The sequence below is a fragment of the Cupressus sempervirens genome, chromosome 2, assembly GCF_028749045.1.
Source record: "Cupressus sempervirens isolate cs-2001-9-10 chromosome 2, ASM2874904v1, whole genome shotgun sequence".
Taxonomy (NCBI): domain Eukaryota; kingdom Viridiplantae; phylum Streptophyta; class Pinopsida; order Cupressales; family Cupressaceae; genus Cupressus; species Cupressus sempervirens.
Window position 1 is genome coordinate 190,556,868 of NC_143119.1, and position 25,516 is coordinate 190,582,383.

General features: G+C 36.0%; 1 protein-coding gene across 1 annotated transcript in view; it reads right to left on the reverse strand.

Annotated features, from left to right (window-relative positions):
- LOC149571718 (uncharacterized) overlaps positions 1–25,061 on the reverse strand; it is a 217,332-nt gene extending 192,271 nt beyond the window's left edge. The window contains exons 1-2 of the mRNA XM_089813128.1: positions 24,782–25,061; positions 24,223–24,301 (exon numbers count right to left, since the gene is read on the reverse strand). Of these exons, the coding sequence (XP_089669254.1) occupies positions 24,223–24,301; positions 24,782–24,884 (182 nt within the window). The 5' untranslated portion in view covers positions 24,885–25,061. The remainder of the gene's footprint in view (positions 1–24,222; positions 24,302–24,781) is intronic.
- Between the last annotated feature and the right edge of the window lie 455 nt (positions 25,062–25,516).

The following is a 25,516-nucleotide window of genomic DNA, read 5'->3' on the forward strand; positions in this document are numbered from 1 at the left end:
CCTCAAAACCTCTTAAGAAGATATTGAGGTGGGAGGTATTAAGAGCATTGAAAACCATGACCCTTGGTCTTCCCAAATTAAATGTCAAATGCCTCAACTTGCAAAGAGACACAAGAACATCTAGTTGTCTCTATAAACTCTTCAAATAGGAAGAAAGAAGAACATCATTCACAATTAGACTCTTGCGAAGAAGACAACCATCCCTAGGAAGTGCATGGTTTTGAAGATACCTATCCAACTCATCAATGCAGATACCAAAAAGAATAGGCGAAAGGTGTTGATGATGAAGTTTGAAATCCTAAAAGGGGTCTCGAAACGGCCCAAAACAATCTCGTAGGGTCTCATAATAGATGCTAGAAGAGTCTTTGAAATATCGATATCCTAGAGCCTTTAAAAAAGGGTTGTCCTATGGGCATAGTCAAAGGCCTTGTGCAAGTCCATAAAGAAACAATAAACCTTCAAGAAGTGATGGTGTACCACCTCAATAATGCCTCAAAGAGTAAAGATATGATCCTTAGTCTAATAATCTAGTCTAAAGTTGGCTGCCCATAGGCATGAATGCGGCAGTGAACCAACTCTCTTGACAAAAGAATATAAAGAGTCGTAGCATACAACTTGGAGAAGGTGTGCCCAACCATGATCTTCCTGTAATTATCAGGGTCTGAGGTAGGACCCACCTTGTAGATCAAATGTATAATGTATTATGACCAAGGAGGGAAACCAATAGAAACAAACTTACTAAAGAGATTGGCCAAATCGGACCCCAAAACAGTGATGTTGTGCTTAAAGAACTCAACCTGAAATCCCTCCTAATAACAACCCTGCTATAATTCATAGATCTAACAGTCTCCTTGATAGTGGTGTAGGAGAAGAGGTGGCGATGGGTGAGAGGAGTGACCTGGAAAGGATGCTAACTAGGGACATCATATAGCTCAAAAGTATGGGAAGCCAATAAACTGCAATCAAATCTAGGGGGGAGGGGGAAATCACGAGGGAAAAGGTTATGCCAGAAAAGCTTGCATGATTGGTTAAGGGAGGCAAGGAGGAACACTTGCGCTGGGAAATATGGAGACGCTACTTATGACGGAGGAGTTGGCAGTGGGAGAACTAATGGGAGGTGCGAGAGGGGTAGATCAAGAAGGTTGACTGCAAGGTCCAATAAGAGGCCTTACACTGCATCATACCATTTGTTCATAGGATAAGTGTTCTTAGGCCTTGGGGTGGACAGATGGGGATGGATAAATGAGGAAAGAGAGACAAGGAGGCCTACCAAATGGAAGTGGACAAACAAGAGAACTTGGTGTTGAAGCACCCCATACTAGAGAAGAGGAGAAAAGGTGGGAGAAGATGTTTGACGAGGGTAAACAAGTCAACGTCAACATTATCAAAGCCAACAACAGTGCAAGGAGGGGCCAAGGATGCAAGGGGACAAGGAGAAAGAGATGGCTAGGAAAGAGAGGGTGCAAAGAATGGGGAGACGAAGCAAGGTGTGGTCTACCAAAGGAAGGGGGGTAATGGAGAAGTGGCTAATGGATGGGATGAAGGAATGTCGAGAGAGAGCGTAATCCACCAACTAGCACCCCCACCATGTAATACATATGATCTAGGAAAACAGGATGACTCATTAAGAACCGCCAAATCCAAGGCCTTAGAGAACTATAGAAAATGTTTACCATTTTTCGTCAAGTGACCATCCACATCCTCATAAGACCTATGGAGCCCATTGTAAGTCGAATCCAAGTCCTCAATACATAAAGAGTTTTCTTGCCTGCTATGAAGTGGAGTTTGTGATATTTGAGTCCTAGCATTAAAGTACTCGAGGGGAAATTCCCCAAACCTAGAAAAGTGAGTAATGTTATCATAAGGTCAATGAAACTGACCAATGTTATCATAAAGGTCAACAAAGAGGTCCCAACCATGGACACGTGCAACAATACAACGTAACTGGTCCCACATAAATCTAGTTGAGGCGTTCAAGAGGACAACTAAAACCAAATCCTAAAGACGGTCCCAAACAAGGCAAGCAATCCTACCAATCAAGAGGGAAAGTGTCACGAATCACCTCCCTAAGGTTTTTAATCACAACCCACTTGTCATCCTGTCATGTTGTTGCTACGAGAGCTTTGGCTTGTTTTAAGCTTTGTGTCCAAGGGTTTGGTAAGATCCTAATCGAGAAATATCTCTAATGGTAGAGGGAAGAGTTTCCTATTGTTTTTCTTGGACCGATGCAAATGTACTAAGCATTTCCATTATATTTAGTATATGTGTTTCAAATGCAACATCCTTTTAAATTTATATATAGAGAATAGGCTATGAATAGACATGTACTTTGAAAAGGACATGTCTATTCATTAATCAAATAATTAATATAATAATAACAAATTTAATCATATATTAATTGATTTTTCTCATATAACAACCTTATATCTCAAATATAAAGAACACATATATAATAGGATTATCTAACTGAAGCTATCAAACATCAACACTCCCTCTTAGCTTTAAAGGATAACCATATAAGAATAAGCATTACTTTAATGTAATATTACAAAAACAATTAAGGATATCTTATTTGATATCTCAAAAATTTCCACCATTTGATATCACATTCGATATCATGAGTATTGGTTTTCCAAAATATTAACACATGATATTCACCAAGTACTCAAAAGGTTTTGATATCACATCTGATATCAAGAGTATTGGTTTCCCAAAATATTAATGATATTCACCAAGTACTCAAAATAAAGTTTGATATCACATCTACTATCAAGAGTATTGTCCTCCCAAAATATCAATGATATTCACCAAATACTCTGAGTGATAGCCTTCCAAAATGTTGAGATGCAAGACATTCACCATATACTCAATTTGTTTGACCTCATAATACAAGTTATTCTAAGATCATCACCTTACAATAACTTCTACAAATACAAGTGACATCATTTGGAAGTCGTCACTTCCTCATGATGTACACAAGGGGTAGGCCCATTAAAATCATAGTCACACATATGGACTTTCGAAGTCCCTCTAAATATCAATCAAGTGAGCTCCTCAACCAAAGCTTCCTTTGATGTGTTTAGTGGATATTTTGCAACTGACAATTTTGGGTAAAATCCAGGTGCATAATAGGATGACCAGCCATAGCATGTGAGATAGAGGATCTCCTACCTTAAAGGGAAGGCTCCCCCTTCTCACCATTCCTTAGATCAACTCAAGGTAAGCAAGAAGTTGAGAGATTTTGTAAGTGGTGTTACCAATATTCTTTCCTCTTAACTTTCAGAAAAGAATCCACTTACCCGCAGAGCAAGTAATGGGCAAGATGAAACCTTAAACTACACTTCTATCTCGGGTTGTAAATGGTGATACAGATAAACTAACACTAACTCAAAGGCTGATTGAAAGAGTACCGGTTTGGCTCTATGTCCTATTTGTTCATTTTAAAAGGAAAAACCACTACCATTGGGGCGCAAAGACTTCCAGAAGTAGGGAAATTCTAACTATCTCTCGTGAATTTGAGACAGCCATACAAGCTACAGTCAAAGCTTCTAGTCTGTGTATCACCACAATTGTTTCGAGTCAAAGCTTCGGTTCTGATTGCTTCTTAACTCACTATGCTCTATTATTAAACACACAATAGTAACATGAATCAAAGACAATAGGCACAAATTACAGTAAAAGCTTCTAATTTTCTCTATCACAATTGCTTCCAGTTAAAGCTTCAAATCCAATTGCTTCTTTTATTCACTTTCCTCCCAAATTCATTCTAAACAATCAAAGTTTGCTTACACAAGTCTAGCAGAGTTTTCTTGCATACAGCAAAAAGATTATTTTTACAATGAGTGGGGCACTCCTTGTATAGACAAAGGGGTTGAGAAAAAGATGGAGGAAAAAGTAGGAGCAACTCAACCAACTTTGACCCGCTCTAACTAATAAGAGAAATTATTGGATTACATGTCATTACACATGTAAGTCGTATTACATGTACTTACACATTTTCATGTAACACATCCTCTTCAACTACAAACATGAAAGAAGAAGAAGAAAAACAAAAGAGAATTGAAACAATCCTAGGGAATGTTCTAAAGGGCATTGTACTTGGCGATGCAATCCCGGATGATAACAAGATTGGGAGTTCCTATATTTTGTATCATTGCATTCACCTTAATAATCAAGGTGTTACGTCTTTTGATAGCCTCTGACTCTCTTTGATGAATTATCTATTGTCATTTGAAAACTTGATGTGATCAAAGTTTTTCTCATTCGAACTATCATGAATTCTCCTTTGTAGATTGGCACATTTTGGAATCTTTGACACTTTGAAAATCTTCTTGAAAGTGTCCGGATGTAAACTCGGAATAACTTTCTATCAACACCTTTAAACTTTCTTTTTTTTGAAGTAAAGTACATGGCACATTCCCACACAAATTTAGGTTCTCGAACAATCATTGGGAAAACGAAGATCAAATGAATTATTGCTTCTTGAAAATCAAAGCACGCCTTCTCTACTTGATGTCATCATTCTTTATAGAAATTTTGGCATATCTTGACTTGCTGCAACATGAAAGTTTCAATGGGATTGAATCCGTCATTAGAAGATGTGGATTCTGACTCCATGAGAATATTGGCAAATGGGTCTCTGAGGAACAGTATATTCAGAGTATTGATTAGATATTCATGGAACATATGCAATGAATTGGATGTGATATGGAAAGTTCATGTGGAAGGCTTAAAATGGGACTTATGAAGATGGATGACAAAGTGAGCTCTTATGGATATCTTTGAAGAATGAAAAAGTCTAAGCACATGAGAAGGCATGCAAATGACGTTTTTTGACCCTTAAAGAGTAACTTTTAGTCAAAAACGGGTTCTCAAGATGTGATTACATGTAAAGGATTTCACATGTAATTGTGATATGTGATTGGGTTCAGAGAATGAGATGCGTGTATATGGGAATGAAGAATGAGATTAGATGTAAATGTGGATGACAAATGGAAATAAATGTAATTGCATGTGAAGAGTGAGATGCGAAGTGCTATAACATGCAATGATGGACGTGGAATGAGATGTTGCATTTGCATGAGATGAAGTGAAGTGAAACACTCAAGCTCTTGGGAAAGGACTTGCAATCTCTTCAAAATGAAGAGAAACAAGAAAGAAAACAAAAATGCAAAGAAAACAAGCACAAAACAAACACGTACCTTCAATTTGATACTCAAACATGTCAAGAGACAAGTGGATTTATAATGCTATTTTGAATTTGGAGTTTGGGAAAAATCCAAAAGTGTGAAAATGAGAGCGAACATCATATTTAAAGAGAAAATACACTTTTCATGGCATCTCTATCAACAAGTGTAATACATCAACTTAAAATATGCAATAGAATAGCAAGATAAGTATGAATTAATGAACAAAATTGAAAATGTCCACTTGTTGTTAATGATCCAAGAATGAAGGAGGAAGAAGCTCTAACTTTGAAAAGTTCCAAAACAAAATTTGATTTCTTCCAACTTTCAATGAGGAATAATTAATGAGCCGCGAATGAGGCATTTTTCATGCCCATACCAAAAAACGAGGTCAACAATGATCAATGCATGCAGCAGTTTTGGTAAAATGCATATGCTAACCCATTTTTGATAAAACGTGGTTTCCCAAGGGCATTACATGCAGCGCTTTTGTCTTTGGAATGCAAAAACGTGGCCCTCAATGCATCTATTACACCAGGGAAAGCCAATACGACCCTCCTTTGAGCAAATAAATGGATTCAAATGCCCAAATCTGGGCATTTTCGTCCAAAAACGTGGCTTTCAATGCATAGAATGAAACGTTTTTTGCAAGAAGAATCAATGCCTAAAGCATGAGAATGCTTGGAGTTGCAAAAACTCCCCTAGAGGAGAAGATTTCAAGAGATATAATGGAGAAATCTGAGATCTCTATGCAAAAACGTATTCTTAGGAAGCACATACATAGGTCGGTTTTTCCCTTGGAAGCAAAAATGGGATCTTGGGATGCAATGACATATGTTGACAAGTTCAAACATACTTTAGAGATGCATATACATGTTTAAAAAAAATGTCTTAGGCTTTCCTTTACCCAAATGCACTCTAGAGGTGCATTGACATGTTTTAAAAACATGCATCTTGGTCAAAAACAGGTTTTCAAAATGCAAATGTACTTTTTAAAACATGTCTAAGTGTGAGGAGTGCTTCATTTCCACTAAAAATAACATCCAACTGAGGGGAGTGCTTCATAATCTGACTAATAGACAGAAGATTATGTTTCATGCTAGGAACATAACATACATTGAGGAACATGAGTCTTCTTCCTCCGGACTGAATCTAAACATTGCCCTTGCCAACAATATTGTATTCTTTGCTGCCTCCAAAGATTACTGAGTCAGAATAGGGAGTGAATTCAACAAACCAATCACGCCTGTGAGTGAAATGTCATGAGGCACCGGAATCTATGTACCAAGCAGAAGATTTCACATGATCTGTAGGTATGCTGGCCATAAAGGCATGGTAGACAGTTTCTTTTTGCTATGAGTGTTGGGCAACATCGGCTTGCTTTTTAATTGAATCCGACTTCTGATGCTCATAATATGTGAATATCTCAAATGGCACACACTTTGAGGTGTGAAAATGAAAGACCCAAAAAACAGAGAAGTACCCAAAAGGGAGCTCGAAAAACCCAGAAATAATATGTTGGCGAAATTTGGATACGTTGGCTCAAAAATCGAGGCACGAAAAAAAGACACCTACACAAAACTGATGAAGACCCATTTGAGATCTCGAAAAACCCACCAAGAATATGGGATTAGAAAAAATTGCCGAGGTCAAAAACTAGGGTTTTGAGCAAAATACCAATCGACAGCTTCAAAGGTCAAAGTTGCAAAAAAAAGGCGGATTGAAGGTATTTGATGCCTTGATGTTACTGCAAATTCCTGGACGTCGTAGATGAGGTCGTGCTTGTTTCTGGAAAACACGGCCGGACCAAGAAATGGTGGTTATAGCAAAACGCTAAGTCGTATGTAACTCTACCGCAAATCTCCCAAAAACAAATGCCACAACAGCGATTTGCAGACGTGAGTTAAAAAAACGTCAAACGACCATGAGTTGCAAAGTAAAACGACCACGGGTTGCAGAGATTTTGTAGACGTATTTCAAGATGCGATTTGTAAATACCAGTCGCAGAGCAAAGGTAAATACCCGTCAAATTTGCAGGCCGCTGATCAAAGGAAAACCTGTGAATTTCCACAAAAAAGCCGGCGATTTTCGATTTTTCTAGTACCGCGTTGCAGATTTGTGTCATCCAAACCCTAGCCTGAACTAGGTATAACGAAGAAAACTTATTTAGGAAAATATAATTTCGAAAATAAGGTTCAGATAATTTCAATAAGAAATTATTATTTAGAAAATATTCAACCTAGCTCTGATACCACGTTACAAACGTAAATTGCAGAATACTTGATTGATTAAATAGAGATCATAATGATCTATATATACAAAAAGGAGAGTCAAATAGAATAGAAACATTCTATTCTGCACTACACCTAAATATTAGAAACATTCTAATATTTACAAAGATACAATAGTGAGCATTAAAAAGAAACATAAAGATTATTCTAATAGTAATACCCTCCCTTAATGGTTAATCTATCTAACACACCAAGTTGTCCTCTAAATTTGACAAACTTATCAGGACCAAGAGGCTTGGTGAGAATGTCTGTAGTCTGATCTATGGTAGGAACATACTACAAATCTATAGTCTCGTCTTCAACTAGCTGTTGTATGTAATGATAGTGAACATCCACATGCTTGATTCATTCATGTAAGATTGGATTCCGTGCTAACTTGATAATGCCTTCGTTATCAACAAACAAAGTAATCGGTCCTGTTGGTGACATTTGCATATCCCCAAGGATCCGACGAAGCCAAACAACTTCACATCCTGCCTTAACAGTCCCTCTGTATTCAGCCTCTATAGAAGAGAGAGAAACTGCCTACTACTTCTTACTGGTCCATGTGACTGCAAGGGATCCCAAACTGAACACATTCAAATGTTGACTTTTTATCATCAACAGAGCCTATCTAATCTGAATCTGTGAACCCAATGAGTTTAGGATTCGAACTTCGAGAGTACAGAAGTCCATAATCTAAAGTGCCCTTCATATAACGAAGCACACACTTTGCTGCCATCCAATGATCAGCCTTAGGAGCTGTCATAAAGCGTGAAATATAGCTGACTACGAAGCTGATATCAAGCCTAGTAGCAAAGAGGTAGATGAGGCTGCCTACTAGATGCCTGTATGTAGTATCATCAATAGAAGGAGAATCAGACTTTGTTGATAACTTGAGACCTTTCTCCATAGGTGTAGATGCAGGTTTGCAATTTTGCATTTGGAATTTGTCTAACAAGGCCCTGGCATATTTGGACTGAGAGATGAATATACCAAAAGACTGTTGCCAAACTTCGAAACCTAGGAAATAATGCATGAGCTATCAAAAGACTGGCATAAATTCTGTTTGATTCCCTGAATCAAAGATGCCAAACTGCCAGTGATGATCAAATCATCCACATAAATAACCAGAAGGATGATGTCATTGTCAGTAGTCTTGATGTACAGATTTGAGTCTAAAGAACTTCTCGTGAAGCCTTGATCACTGAGGTACTTATCAATCTTGATGTACCATGCACGAGGAGCCTGCTTCAAGCCATAGAGAGCTTTTCCCAAATCATCTTTACTAGCAACCTTGAAACCAGGAAGCTGTGTCATGTAGACCTCTTCATGAAGATCACCATTCAAGAAAGCACTTTTCACGTCCATCTAATGGACCTTACAACCAAACTGTGCTACCAGGAATAGGACTAATCTAATGGTGCTCATCTTTGCAGTAGGAGCAAAGGTCTCCTCATAATCAATGCCCTAATGCTGAGAAAAGCCCTTAGCCACTAAACAAGCTTTGTACTTATCCAAAGAGCCATCTGATTTGTATTTGATTTTGTAAACCCATTTGCAGCCAATGGGTTTCTTCCTTGGTGGAAGATCAAAAAGGACCTAGGTGTTGTTCTTTAGCAAGCTCTGGTGTTCAGATGTCATGGATTGTTCCCACTCTAAAATTCTTTTAGCCTCGGAACATGTTTGAGATTCAAACACACTATGAATGTTGGCCATAAGAGCAAAGTTAACAGAATCTGTAGTTTTTCTCTTTTTCCGAGCAGTTCTCCAATCAATGAGCTCATCATCACAAGATCAGCAAGTGTCTTAGCCCACCACTTAAGCCGGATAGGAGAATGACCAACAGTAGTACTAGGAGATGCCTGATCAGCAGGATCCTCATCAGAAGAAGTTGGATCAAACTCAGGTGAAGCATCTACAAAGCGAGGTGATCCTACAGGAGAAGTCGAAGGTGTTTGTACAAGTATCACTGGTATAACTAGAGCTGCAAGAGCTACTGGAGCCCTCTCATCAGGTGGACCTAATGGAAGCCGAACTCCCAAATCATGAGCCATCATAGGCTGGTCTGCTAGATCAGGAATAGGAGAAACAGGCATGAATGATCCTCGCTACTCAAGACTACATCGTGACTGTAGATGAAATGAGATGTCTCAACATCAATCAGGCAATAGGCTTTGTAAAGACTGCTATATCCAGCAAGCATCAGTTTCTGACTCTTGGCATCCAACTTGGTGCGTGAAGCATCAGGGACCCAGACAAAAGCAAGAGAGCCAAAAACCTTCAAGTGACTGATTCTGGGCTTGCAACCTGAGCAGGCCTCTTCTGGAGTTTTACCTTTGACCGCCACTGTGGGTGACCGGTTCAACAGATAAACTATAGTGTTAACTACTTCAGTAACATGTCTGCATTTGAGCATGGAACAAGCCATCTCGATGATTGTCTTGTTCCGACTTTCAACTACACTATTTTGTTATGGTGTGTGGGGTGTGGTTAACTGGCGTTTGATGCCATGTGTATCCAAGAAGCTGGAGAAAGCATTAGAACAAAATTCCCCCCCTTTGTCTAATCTAAGAGTAATAATACATTTCCCCTATCAGCAGGATCCTCATCAGAAGAAGCTGGATCAAATTCAGGTGAAGCATCTACAAAGCGAGGTGATCCTACAGGAGAAGTCGGAGGTGTCTGTACAAGTATCACTGGTATAACTAGAGCTGCAAGAGCTACTGGAGCCCTCTCATCAAGTGGACCTAATGGAAGCCGAACTCCCAAATCATGAGCCATCATAGGCTGGTCTGCTAGATCAAGAATAGGAGAAACAGGCATGAATAGTACTCGCTACTCAAGACTACATCGTGACTGTAGATGAGATGAGATGTCTCAACATCAATCAGGCAATAGGCTTTGTGAAGACTGCTATATCCAGCAAGCATTAGTTTCTGACTCTTGGCATCCAACTTGGTGTGTGAAGCATCAGGGACCCAAACAAAAGCAAGAGAGCCAAAAACCTTCAAGTGACTGATTCTGGGCTTGCGACTTGAGCAGGCCTCTTCTGGAGTTTTACCTTTTACCGCCACTGTGGGTGACCGGTTCAACAGATAAACTACAGTGTTAACTACTTCGGAACATGTCTGCATTTGAGCATGGAACAAGCCATCTCGATGATTGTCTTGTTCCGACTTTCAACTACACTATTTTGTTATGGTGTGTGGGGTGTGGTTAACTGGCGTTTGATGCCATGTGTATCCAAGAAGCTGGAGAAAGCATTAGAACAAAATTCCCCCCCTTTGTCTAATCTAAGAGTAATAATACATTTCCCCTATCAGCAGGATCCTCATCAGAAGAAGCTGGATCAAATTCAGGTGAAGCATCTACAAAGCGAGGTGATCCTACAGGAGAAGTCGGAGGTGTCTGTACAAGTATCACTGGTATAACTAGAGCTGCAAGAGCTACTGGAGCCCTCTCATCAAGTGGACCTAATGGAAGCCGAACTCCCAAATCATGAGCCATCATAGGCTGGTCTGCTAGATCAAGAATAGGAGAAACAGGCATGAATAGTACTCGCTACTCAAGACTACATCGTGACTGTAGATGAGATGAGATGTCTCAACATCAATCAGGCAATAGGCTTTGTGAAGACTGCTATATCCAGCAAGCATTAGTTTCTGACTCTTGGCATCCAACTTGGTGTGTGAAGCATCAGGGACCCAAACAAAAGCAAGAGAGCCAAAAACCTTCAAGTGACTGATTCTGGGCTTGCGACTTGAGCAGGCCTCTTCTGGAGTTTTACCTTTTACCGCCACTGTGGGTGACCGGTTCAACAGATAAACTACAGTGTTAACTACTTCGGAACATGTCTGCATTTGAGCATGGAACAAGCCATCTCGATGATTGTCTTGTTCCGACTTTCAACTACACTATTTTGTTATGGTGTGTGGGGTGTGGTTAACTGGCGTTTGATGCCATGTGTATCCAAGAAGCTGGAGAAAGCATTAGAACAAAATTCCCCCCCATTGTCTGATCTAAGAGTAATAATACATTTCCCAAACTCTTTTTCAACTAAGGGTTTAAATTTCTAAAATACAATAAATGCATCTAATTTCTTTTTAAGAAAATACACCCACATTTTTCTACTAAAATCATCAACAAACAACAAAAAATACCTAGACCCAAGAACAGGAGTGGCCATAGGGTCGCAGATATCGGCATGAACAAGCTAAAGTACCTAAGAAGCTCGCCAAGAATCGCCACTTGTGAAAGGTGTGCGATGTTGCTTCCCAGCCTGGCATGTGTTACAATCTCCAAGTTGTTGAGTCTAAATCTCTGGCAATCCAAGAACAAGCTCATCTCAAGCAAGTTGTGAGAGATAATGCACATTTAAGTGCCCATATCGTTGATGCTAAAGTGTGCTGACAAAAGATCGCCGAGCAGCCATAGCTAAGTCCTAAGAATCACCAGAATCAAAAAGTTTGAAAAGACCATGATCCTCAAGACCCACTACAATAGTAGACTTAGTCTCCCGATCAGTGATGGTGCACTAATGTGAACTGAAGGTGATTGCCAAGTGTGGAGAATGTTGCAGCTGCTGATTGACTGAGAGTAGATTTAGTTCCATCCCTGGAACATAGTACACATCAAGGAATATGAGATTCCTCCCAACAGACTGAATCTGAATGTTGCCTTTACCAACAATCGTGTATTCTTCTCCGCCACCAAAAATAACAGAGTCTGAATAAGGCTGGTAGTCAGTAAACCAGTCTCTGCGGTGAGTGAAATGACGAGAGGCACCTGAATCAATGTACCAGGTAGACGACTTCACATGATCTGCAGGTCTTTCAGCCATGAAGGCATAAAAGCCAGATTCTGCCTGCTCAGTGTGCTTTGCACTATTCTCTTTGGGCTACGAACCGGATTGCTTAGACTAGGCAGCTAAGCATTTCCAACATTCAACCTTCATGTGACCAAACTTGTGGCAGTAGTTGCATTAAATGTTCTTCTTTCTGGAACCATCTAATGTTGGAGCAAAAGACTTAGGCTGAGATGGTTGTTGAAACTTGCCCTTATCCTTCTAAAAGGATTTCGCAACAAAGGCTTGCTCTGTGGAGGTGGAACTGGAGCTACTACCGAACTGTTGTTTCCACCAATCTTGCTGAAGTAGCAGGGTGCAAAGATCAATGAACTTCAAATCAACACCAAAAGATGTGATGTTGAGAGTCTCGATAGAATGCTCATAGGATTTTGGTAAACTCTGAAGAGTGATAACCACTATATCCTCTTCCTCCATCTTGCAACCGATGGCAAGTAACTAATCACGAATTTCCTGAATCTAATTCAGATGTGCCTAGAGCGAGGTGCGCTCATCCATGACAATAGAAAATAAATGTTTTTCAGAAAGAAGGCTCTGCTCTTGTCGGAAGTCTCATGAAGACCTTTAAGATGTGTCCAGATTTCGACAACTATCTTGCCGGATGGAATTTTAGAAAGCTGATCATCAGCCACGAATAATTTGAGAAGCATCACTCCCTCTCGATTATTCAGATCCCATGTATCTTGTTCAGGACCCAGAGAAGTTGGACACTTCGTAACACCCAGAACAAGTTGATCAATGTTCCGATATTCAAAAATTGCGATGATGCGCTGCTTCCAGGTGCCATAATTGCGACCATTGAATTTGGAGTTATGCTCGAGCAAAATATTTGTCAAAGATGCCATGGCACATTTTCCAATGAAAAATTGTAAAAATCTATAAAGGCACGTTCTTCGAGACAAAAATCCAGAAGACCCAGAAGAATTAGAGAGTGACCCAAAAGAGAGCTTGAAAAACCCAGAAGGAAAATGTTGTCATTTTATGGATCCGCTGGCTCAAAAATTGAGGCACAAAAATCAAGGTAACCAGAAAAATGGACGACAACCCAATTGAGCTCTCAAAAAACCCATCAAGAATCTACAATCAAAAAAAAAAATTGGACCAAAAAAATAGGGTTTCGGGCAAAAACCTAGCCGTCGGCTGGAAAGGTCGAAATCTGCAAAAAAAATGGTTTTGCAAACAGAGAACCACTAGTTTGTTTTCACAAAGAACTTCTTGTGAACTTAGACACATGTTGAGTTGTGAAGAACTCCCAATAAGGCACGGACAGGTAGGCTCGGAGCAAAAAAAAAAAACAAACAGACCCTTTTTTCTAAAAAACATCACCAAGAAATCACAATTTTGTGGACATCTTGTCTATGATCAGATCGCGTGGACTGGGCTTGATTTGTGGCCACAATTGGAAGCCTTTGAAGTCGTGATTGTTCCCAGAAATATGAGACACGAATTTGACAAGCTTTGCAGAAATCATTCCCAAAAATCGGATATGCAACAAATCGTGATAAGGAGTAAAAATCGTGCAGTAGAAGTCACGGTTATGGCACAGGTCCAAAATACCACGATTTTTCCCACGCCAAATACCACCAAAAACGTGATTAGAAACCCTATCCAAGTTGTTTGTGAAAGATCAGAAATAATTTCGAAAAACCTTAACAAATAATTCCAATAGAAATTATAAATTTTTCGAAAAAATTTGAAGTATTTGCTCTGATACCATATTATGAAGTAATTGGTAAAATACTTGATATTAGCAGAGACCGAAAGGTCAATATATACAAAAGAATGAAACGATGTTTCCTTGGGAAACGATCATAAAGAATAGAAAGAGAAAGCAAAAAACGAAAGCAAAATAAAGCTTAAAATATTTACAATAGATAACCATTAACTAATAATAGACAACTTATCTATTATTGTAATAAAGAAATATTGGCACTTATCAAAGATTATGTAAAAGAATAGAAATTGCTATGGTTGTTGGGGTGCCAAGGGAACAAATGGACAAAAATCTGCTCACGTTTAATTTTGTGGACTCCCTGGTACTGGTCGAGGTGCTATGGGTGGTCGAGCTGGAAGGGGCAATCACTGAAGGTGGTGGTGGTAGTGGTATGTGATTTGAGGTGGTACCATTTTCTGCATTTTGAATTTTGGATGGCCGATATGCAGTTTCAAGGTGCTCGTGCTCTAGGTGGATCAAGTGATTTTTGTTGAAATTTCCATTCTTTTTGTTTATATTTACATGAATTTTCTATGTATATGCATGTATTGAATCAAATTTCAATCATATTTTTTGTCTATAATAGAATCCATTGTATGCAAAGGCTTGATAGGCAATAGGGTTTAAAATGCAGATGCTAGATATCGATACTAGTGTATAGGCTGGTAGCATGGTTTGGGTAGTTTTTCAAACATTATCAGTCATATTTGTTGTGTAGAATAGAATCCCCTATACGCAGAGGGTCAATAGATAATAGGGTTTGAAATGCACATATAGGATAATGATACCAGTGTATAGACTAGTAGGATTGTTTGGGTAGTTTTTCAAACATTTTCATGTTGCTTACTATATTCTGGAATTTTACTATTATTAATAAAATAAAATAAAAACTTACTGACCAAAAACAAAAATTGATAGTTATTCAATCTTAAGACTAATCCAATTTAGAGAATTACAAAAACTTTATAGTACTTAATTTATCAAACAAAAAAATTTTGTGTTACTATTATAGACTTTGTTTTAATAATAAATGCAAAAACAAAGAAAACCTAAGGGTTAAGTGCAGGTCCCCATGTAGCTGCTTCACTTATTTTGGCTAACAAACATTGCTCAACTTTTTTAGCAACAATTTGTGGAGCTCATGGCCCCATGAAAAGCGGAGTTTGCAGCCTAATTTATAAGCACTTGTTTTGAATGGAGTTTTGAAGTGAAATTCATAATAATAGTTTTCACCAAAATAGTTGAGCAAAACTTGAAGATAAATAAAAGGGAAGGAAAGCATAGTGAAGTTGCTAGTCATTTATACAAAAAAAATAGTTGTTGCTTATTTCTAGCCCCTCTTTTTCCAAAGATCATTTTCAATTTTTAAGTACTAGTTGCTCCACTAAACTAAGGAAAAATTGAAATTTATCATTTTCCAACAATTAAAAATCTACATCGGAACTGTTTAGCTACTTAAGTTTACAAAGAAATTGTGTGTATACAGCCACATGGGTACATTTGTGTTAGTATAATGTATTGCATTTATTAGTAGATGTATTATATTGTTTAGGGTAAACAATTAGAGAGGAAGTTTTGCACAGCTAAACTATTTTACTTCTTTCCATCGTCTCCGCCACTTTATAAATACCTATCAAATGTAATACCAATATACATTGAAACAAATGAAATATTTATCTATTTTCATAACAATTGGTATCATAGCGGTCTTTGATCTTCTTGAGTGATTGTGAATATGCAATGAGTATTTGAAGTTGATCATAGATTTATATGACTATGAAAAATGGTGTGAGAGGACAATCTATGTGCCTGTGTTGATGTTGCGACTAATCAAGCAATCTTTGTGCATGTAAACTGATCATAGTTTTTCTTTTGTTTAAATCTGCAAGAGGAATTTAGGGCTTAGCAGCAAATATTCAATTATAGTGAAGTAATTACAGGAAATAAAAGGGATGTTTTATCATGGAGATTGTGTTTGATATATTAGATAAATATTATGGCTTTAATTTTCATACCTCGAAAATGAAAATGAAAATGAAAATGCCTGAATAAAACATTTTGGGGACTAGTTACTAGAAAAGAAAGCCCACCTACAGCTACAGTAAGTTATTAGATTAGAGCAGCAGAGATGATAAAACCAAGGATATTATTTGTCTTCCACTTTCTAATTCTCAGTTGCATAACATAGACTTGGACAAAAAATCAAGTGAGATTTGGGAGGATTTGAATAAGTTGTTTGGAACAAAAGTGCTTAATGCAAAATTTTCTTTTCAACTTCTGTTCGGACTAAAATGGAAGATGGAATCACAATAGAAAATCACATAAGTAATTTGAGGTCTCTTCTCAGACAACTTACCAAAGTCTAGGCTCCAGCAAATGATGATGATGCTAAAGCTATATTGTTAAACAATCTGCCTACAAAATATAATAATGTTATTTTTACACAAAGCCTTGAAATTAGAAGATATGATTTCAACTCTTTTAGCAGAAGAAACAAAAGCAAATGCAAATGATTCATAAGGTGTTTATGTTATCTCTAAAAGTTGCACCCTTGAATGAGTTCTAAAACCCAGTCACTTTGAGACACATAAAAATACTCCTGGGTCTGTGGGTTACCCTAAGATGGAGTAAATCTCTAGGTATAGCCTGGTTCCTATGAGATGCTTTCACCTTTTTGCTCTTCAAACATAACTTAAAAATTGGGACAGAAAGAAATAGAAGGATAACAGAATTAAAACTTAAGACTTAAGGCGATGCACCAAACTTGAAATGAGATTGATATTCTTAACACAATGAAACCTTCCTGAAATAGTTCAAATATGACACAATTCTGATAACAAATTACTCTTTTTGTAAATGCTAAAAACTGAAGGATTCTCATTTAGGACTCAAAATGAATCACGATAATGACAATAAATCAGTACCTTTCATACAATAAGATGAAACTAAGAAAAGGTCTTCAAACAACTATTCCATTCAAAGTTTCAAAGGGTGAGACAATAGCATTCCCATAATTGTTAAAAATCAATCCGTATGCAAACTATGAAGGATTCAAGAAGAAATCACAACAATAGCTCTCTTACAAAAAACTGGGAACCTTTACAAATGAGCCTCAAGCTTGTACTTATGCATTTTCACATCCAACTGCATCATAAATGCAAACAACCACTCCTTGGTTGAATTCAGCCATCAAGGCCAATTTTGAGCCTCTAAAAAGTCTTCAAAAAGTGTACAAGTTGCCCCAAAATATCATCATAAAGCCCCTTCATAAATGCAGTTATATCTCCAAAAAGGCTGCCAAAAGTCTTTGAAATGCAATAACTCTTCAACTAGTCTCCCATCCCATCACCTTGTCATTCTTGCCAAAAATATCTAAGTTTTGACTTTTAAAAGTAAAGTAAATATCTTAATTTTCCATCACAACTTCATTATAATTCATTTATCAAGGCAATATTAAAAACATTAATCAATAAATGAATTAGAGAAGCTTTTGATACTTATATCAAAATAACAATAATATTACGTAACTCATAATTCTTTAGTTTTATTATATTTTAATTGTATTTATAATATTTAGTAAATGATAATTTAAATCATTTAATAAATATCACTAATATAGTTGAAATATATTTAAAATAATAACAAATTATAGATCATGTAATAAATGTTAATATTTGATTGATAAGAAGATAATATTTAATATAATATATATTTTATAATATTATAATAAATATTAATTAGATTAATGATATTATTAAAGTGATTTGCAAACCACTTAAGAATACATCATTACTACTTAGTAATATATATTAAAAATATTAAACAATAAACATCATAATACATATATTTCAATGATGATCTAATATTTATTCTATCTTTTAAAAGCTACGTTCAGACATTCTAAGGTATTATGTTCCATCCTTTATAACCTTGGGCATTGAGATGATTAAAAACATAACCCCGTGAGTATGAAAGGGATGGAAAGATTGTCACAAAGGCAAAACAAATGCCCTTATATTTTGACGTGAAGATGGGACATAGGGTATTCAAATTTCAAACCCTAAGTATCTTATTTTGCTTCATTTGCCTAAGACTCTCATTCTGATTTCTCATTCTTCTTATGTCGATTGCCCCTGCCAAGAGAAAATATAGAGATTTGAAAGCCATATGTGGCTCGAAACTGGGCATTTTTGGTGTACTTTTCAGGGATAACTTTAAGAAACCTCCCTTTGGAATAAAGTACAAAATTTTGGCAAATCAAACATTAGTTTAGAGAAAAATAATTAATTTTCATTGGTGAATTTAGTTTTTTGAGTAGGAAAAAATTTAATTTTATTGGCGATTTTTTTTTCAATTGTATGAAAATTCTATAAAATCCTAGCAAATATTCTATTACTGATCAAAATCATGGGCAGAATTACATGTACCTAGAAACCAATTTATTATTATTATATAAATCCTAATTAATTACGAAATTTGAAAGTTAAATTTAGCCCACTTTTATTATTACAGTTTCCCTCCAAATCATTAAATGGTGGTTTGGAGGAAGTACCTCTATTATTTATAATTGTCCAATGATCCTAAATCAATGGCCTAAATACTATTTTGGGCTAAACTTTTAAAAGGATGCCAAGTTTTAAAGAAAGACCTAGAAATAAAGAAATGTGTCCCCAATCAAATCTATTTTGGGCCCAAATGAGAAAAGATAAAAAGTTTCATGGAAAGTTTCTAGAATAGAGATACATGTCGAGTCTATGTACTTAACCTGTAACCTAACTTAAATTTATACCAAATATTGACAAAGATGACCACCAATTAAAACAAGAATTGGAAATTATAGGCGAAAATATTTAATTTACCACTTGAAAAAATAGATTGCATTGGCGAAGTCATCACTAATATACAAATACTTCTATATTATTATTGGGGTTTGGCCTAAGCATGCGACCAAATTTTCGTTAAGTGCAATTGACATGGCCACCCCAAAAGTGCAAAACAATCAGCCAAATTTGGAGTCCCTGATAAGTGAGTTTAGCCAATTGGCGAATATTAGCCACTAAAGTTATCCTTGGTACTCTTTGGCTCAAATAGCAGATCTATTTCTGCATTTGTCTGGATTGGAACACCAGATTTATTTCTTCCTTTTGCTAAAGATTATATAGCACAATCATGGAAGCCTTTGCCAAAAGACTTTAAGCTTGAACTGGTAAAATCTGGGCATTTTTTGTGTGACTGTAACATCATGTTCTTCTCTTTTTCTTCACACTTGAAACCTTTACTCTTTGTTGACCTCCATGAGAGGATATACCAGGGGTTTGTTGACATTTTTGAAGCCATTTTGCGGCTCAAAACTAGAGTTTTTGCTTCATTTTTTGGCTTTTTCTCTACTAGCTGCCATGGGAAGAAGAAACAAGAAAGTTTGCTTTACATTTTCTTTGGATTCGAAGGTATTCTGGAAGCTTTTTTCCAATGATTTCATGAAGTTCGAACAGTGGCAATGTTCCTTTGGTCTTCTCTCTTGCAGACAGTCAAAATGGTACACTTTCATTTTCTTTTCTTTGATGCTGAAATCTTGAAGATTAAAAAAAGGAATGCTTTCTCTTTGATTTCCATATGAATACTGTATTCTTAGGCTTGATATCTGCAGCATGTTGCTCCTTCTGATGACATTATGCTGGTTGAAGATTTGAATGCATACTTCATTTACTATAGTAATTGCAAGCTGGAAAAATCTTTAGATTTTAAACTCACCCCATGAAAGCTTTGTATTTTCTGCTCTAATTTGTTGTTTACCTATTTCTCACATAGTATAAATATGTTGCCCTTCATTCTATAGCTGGAAACTCCACATGATCTCTTAAAAGTGCCACTTTTTTCTTCAGATTTGACTAAAAAAGCTATTCATTACAAACTGCTGTTCTATTTTCATTATGGCAATCTTTTTCCTTGATAGAATTGTTGTTACTATGTTACCATGTTGTGACCCTTTTTATGTTATTATACATAACATTTGCTCTTTGTTTTTATCCATTTTCTCATGGTCTATTGCTCTTATCTTGTAGCAGTTGTAAATGTGACTTTTAAAAATCTTTGCTTCAGGCAACATGACATTATTGCTTCATTGATGTTCTTGAGATGTGAATACCTTTAATGACACAGAATGTTATTTGCATCAGCACTATTAGAGCTTCTGTAGCACAATCCATATTTGTCATTTTTGAATATCCTTTACTACTTGTGCGTGATCATAAAAAACTTGATAAATTGCATATGCCTTCAAATGGATTTGGTTGCTGCATTTTCTATAAACTTTAATTAGTTATCAGATTTCAATGCCTTGGTCATTTCAGATTTGTATTGATTATGATGCTCTTTCCATCTAGCTTTGAACTTGTCAGCATTGGTGCTCTGGAAGCACGAATAGTTCATATTTGATCTCTCAAAAATTGTTATCAGACCATAGCCTTGGAAGGATTTCCCTCTCTGATGAATTTTGCACATGATCCTTACTTTCAGTTTGACTGTTAACCACATGCTAATCCAATTATCACTATTGATCTCATCCAATGTTATCCATATATGTTGTTGCCAAGACACCACTGAATACTACTGAATACTGATGCAACGCAAAGATGCTACTTGCTGATTTATATTGTCATATGTGATCATTTCAAAATGTATTTCTGTCTCTTGTTAACAAGTTGAGATATTTGTTACTACATATGAGACAAACTAGTTAGAGAGCAGATCAGGGTTTGGGTTTGGCAATGTGGATGTATGTGTGGGGTATAATGATGAGATAGGCGAGGCATTGCTTAGATCCATTGGATCTAACTCCATCTTTTCTTGTGATTGCAGAATTTGGCACTAGAATGCGGGAAAACAGGAGCAGCAAAGCATCCAAAGCATGCATGGTCAAAGCGAGCAGCAACATCGGTTGTCATTCAGGCAATGACTGGCCCCTATGACTCTTTATGCCCTTTTCTTTTTTCACATATGTATTCATGTTTTCAAATTCAAAATTTGAATTTGCTCTTTAGCTAGTTTCACAGCTTGTGTGAAACATTTGAACAAATATGATCAATAAAGAAATACATTTTCCGAAAAACCTTGTCAAAAAATCAGTTTTATGTGATTCTCTTTCTTCTCTGAAATGTAATGTTTCAGCTCTCTAGTTTATATGAAATCAAAGCTCTTGTACACAAAAATGCACCTTTGATTGTCATAACTATAGTTCTACCTAAATTTAGGTAACAGTTTCTCAAGTAGAAAATAAAATTTAGGTAACAGTTTCTCAAGTAGAAAATGTGTTATATGCTCAAAAGCATAACAAAAGATCAAGTATAAGAAATGAGGAAATCAAGTGTTATTATTGTAAGAAAAATGAGTTAACTTCTCACTTTGAAATTATGTTTAGCTTGAGAAGCGTTTTTGGCATTTTGGTTTCTTGTTATTGGTGACACCTAAGTCACAGGGTTCGCCGAATTTTAAACTTCAGATTCGGAATTCGACGAACCCATAAACAATGTTAAAAATTCGTTCATGTTCGTCATTAATTCGTACGGAATTGCTTTGTAGGGTTTTCTAGAAAAAATTTGTGAAACCATGCCGTTCGTCTGCTAAAAGTGCAACCGTTTGAAGCTTGGTTGGACAAAAACGATTGTATCTGCTACCGCAGCTACGACAAAACAATTGTTCTACATTTCCGACTGTGCCTGTGTCTCCATTTTGCTGCGTCAAGCGTGGTCGACAGTGGGGTTGCGTCTGCGTCTAGCGTGGTCGACAGTGGGTTTGCATTGGCTCCAGCAGGATTGAGGTCATCGGAACTCCATTTTCCATGTATCGGTTTAGGTTTGTAATAATTGATAACAATATTACTATTATAATAACAAAATATGATTTGTAAACGAAAGTATAAGAATAAATATAGTTTATATTATTTTAATAGTTAATGATAAGGTTATAATTATTTTTTTATTTTTTTATGATTTGTATAAACTAAATTATAAGGGGCTGAGTTGGTGATTCATATAATAATAGAGTTTATAATAAGATTATTTTTATTATTTTTTAAGCAAACGGAAATTTTAATAATAAATAACATTATAATAATAAATAAATTAGACATATAAAAATACTAATAAATAAATTCATAAATATATTATTATAATAATAATAATAACTAAACCCATAAACATGTAATTATTCTTTGCATGAAACTCATAAATATATAATAATAATAAATAGCTTATATATATATATATATATTTTAAAGTTCTATAAGGCGAATTTTATGTCGAATTTTTTTTTATTTTTTTAACTTGTCGAACTTCATAGTTGTCGAACTCGAACTCGAACTCGAACCTTGTGACTTAGGCTGACACATTTGAAGATACATGTATTGTAAAGTTTGACTTGTGTAGGCGGGTAAGGGGTTTTGTGTAGAGTTCAAGATGGATGATTGTCCAATAGCTTGCCAGGTTGTGATTAGGGAGTTATGGAGGAAGAACTGAGGGAATCTTAGACAAGGTCTACAGCTTCCCGAGGGCTACCAAACAACTTGATGGAACTCCACTTGATTCACAATTTGCTTCTTCAATGAAGATTTTCACAAAGATGTGGAACATCTTGATTTCAGCAAATTTTCAAGTGTAAACCTTAAGGGGGGGGGGGGGTTTCTTAAAAGATGAATTGTATATTTTGGAAATACACTTGTAAGAACAAGGGGGGATTGTTAGTATAATGTATTACACTGTTAATAAATGTATTGCATTGTTTAAAGTAAATAGTTAGAGAGGCAATTTTGCACAGTTAAACTATTTAACATCTTTCTGCCATCTCCACCACTTCATAAATACCTAGCAATATACATTGAAATAAATGAAATATTTTATCTATTTTCATTACAATTTGGTAGGTGGGCTTCAGCCCCAGTGACACTAGTTTAAAACAGCAACAGGATTTTTTGTGAAAGTGTTTTTTCCCTCACATAACTGGTTGAAAAACCAATAGGTTATTAACACCTCGCAAGCTATCAAATAACCTACAACTCTTTCGCAAGTTATCGAAAAAACTATCCACCATTGCCTATTTAGCCTGATGTATTCATTTAACCTCCACATTTTCAGTCCAGAATCAAACTATTTCAGAATTTGGGTGAATAAAGGAATATGCTAATCAAGGTTTTCAAAAGAATGTCATCATCAGCAAAACTGAGCACACATCCCTCATTCTTATTTCTCTTTTTGGTTTTTACCTTTTTTTAAACTAGGGCAACAATTATCAAATTCCAATTTTATGTCTCCTGATTGTTCCTCTTTTGAAGCGCTATTTTTGGCATTACTAATAGGAAAAGTTTTTTGTTTCCTATATTTTTAAAAATATTTTGGTTTTTTCTTAGTTTCAAATTGACCACAGTTTTGCAGCTTTTTCTCATTTAAAACCAGAATAATAAACTCCACTTACACTTTAAGTATGTCATAGTACTAAGATGCAAATGGAATGTTTCTACAGTTTCAGTAATCTTAATATTGCTCAGTCCTATTATTTTCATGGACTAACTAGGAGCTCCCATTAAACATGCTTGGGCAGTTTACCATGGGAGGGTAAAAGACCCATCTCAATTTAGAGTAGGGTCTATTCTTTCTAACATCTCCCTTCAAGCTACTCTTATTTGATTGGAGCCCCTAATCAGAATCCAATAACATGTTATTTTCTATGGACAGCCTAGGAATTCAACCTAGCAGCCCCCATTCTTATACCGAGATACTCTTCACTGGGCTACCAAACTGTTGGACGTTCAAGCTGTGGATTGTTCCTTCAAATATCATACCTAAGGCATGATTCTTTGCTTGAAGCTCCTATTGTGGTTCTGATGCTGTTATATTCTCCAAGTACCAACTACGATAGAACTAGGTTGTCACATTGGCATGTTGGGGTACTCAAGGTGTGAAATAGCAACTTCTTTGGGATTGCGAGTTCAGAGTTTTCTTTCTAACAGTGAAAAGGTATGTCATTGTTTGATTATACAATATACCAATTGTCAGTCTCTAAAAATTATAATAAAGAATCGAATAATGACTAAATTTAATAGTAACCTACACATAATATCATTGACGCCATAATTATAGTGCATCCAGTTCAAATCAAGTCAAAAAGAAAATTTGGCGTGGGATAATTTTCTGCCTGTATTGATTTAAATCGGCACATATGGCTGCTATTGCCACTTCTTTAAGTTCGATTGGAGCTGGAAAGTCAGGGAAACCTACAAAACAGCGATCAAATTATATAAATTTCACATCAAAAAATACAACTCAAAAATTAGTTGCATAAAGATGCTATTTAGTATTTAAAATAAAATGTTGCAACCATTGACAGTCCAAGGCCAAAGTTATAAGCTAAGAGAATCAGACAGTACTTATAATAAACTGAAAGTATCATATGAAGTTTCAATGTGTAAAGGCTTCGGTAGTCCATAACAATGGTGGAAAAATTCCTTCTAGAATTACCAATAAAATAAGAATGGCCAAATTTTGGATTGCACGGAGTGATTCAAAATCTCCACTGCATGCCTTTCGAAACCATTTCTTAAATTAAAGATTATGTTCTGAATCACGGCTAAGATGGACATCCCGTTTGATTATTTCCAATTCACATATTATACTAATTAGAATTTGCAAGCTCAAGTGTAAAGTTCTTCCATTTCAATTGCTTTAAAACATTGCTGGTAAGAAGTATGAATTACCTTCAGCGAGATTGATAGCATTGCAACGCTGGGCAAGATGAGATAACTCCTGAATTGGCGAGGGTTTCATCATTAATGCTCGCTTTGATAATTTCTTCTCCATTTTCCTCCTGCTTTTGATTGTTAGCTACTTCTCTCTTCCGCATATATAATTCTGCAAATCTGTCCGTTGTGTTTGCTCTTATCCGCATAGAAATATCATAACCAAAACGCTCTTCAAATTGTCGACCATTTACGGCATATGCTCAACGGGAGATTTTTGTTAAAAAGCATCTGATTTGAATCCATTTTAAATTCATAAAGGACCTTTCAAGAGTATCCCTCTTTTGATGAACTAATACTAGTATAGATAAATAAATCTATCTAAAAAATATCATTACAAAATAATTATAATTTAATTTATTATATTTAAAATTATTTATATTTCATTTGTTTTCATTTAATTTTAATTTTAATTTCTAAAAAATTAGATGATTTATATCGCCAAATATTATAATTTAAAGAAATATTTAATGTGGTATTTACTAAATTATTTGTAAAAATATATCCTATTTATAATAAGATTTAAACTTTTAACATGTAGATGGTTGTCAAATTTAACTTAGAAGAATAAAAGTTAACATTAACACGCTCACACCATCCAACTCCACCCATTCTGCCATTGTAGAATGCCTATCGGCATTAGAAAATATATAACCATCACAATCTTGTTATAAATATTTTATATTGGAGACA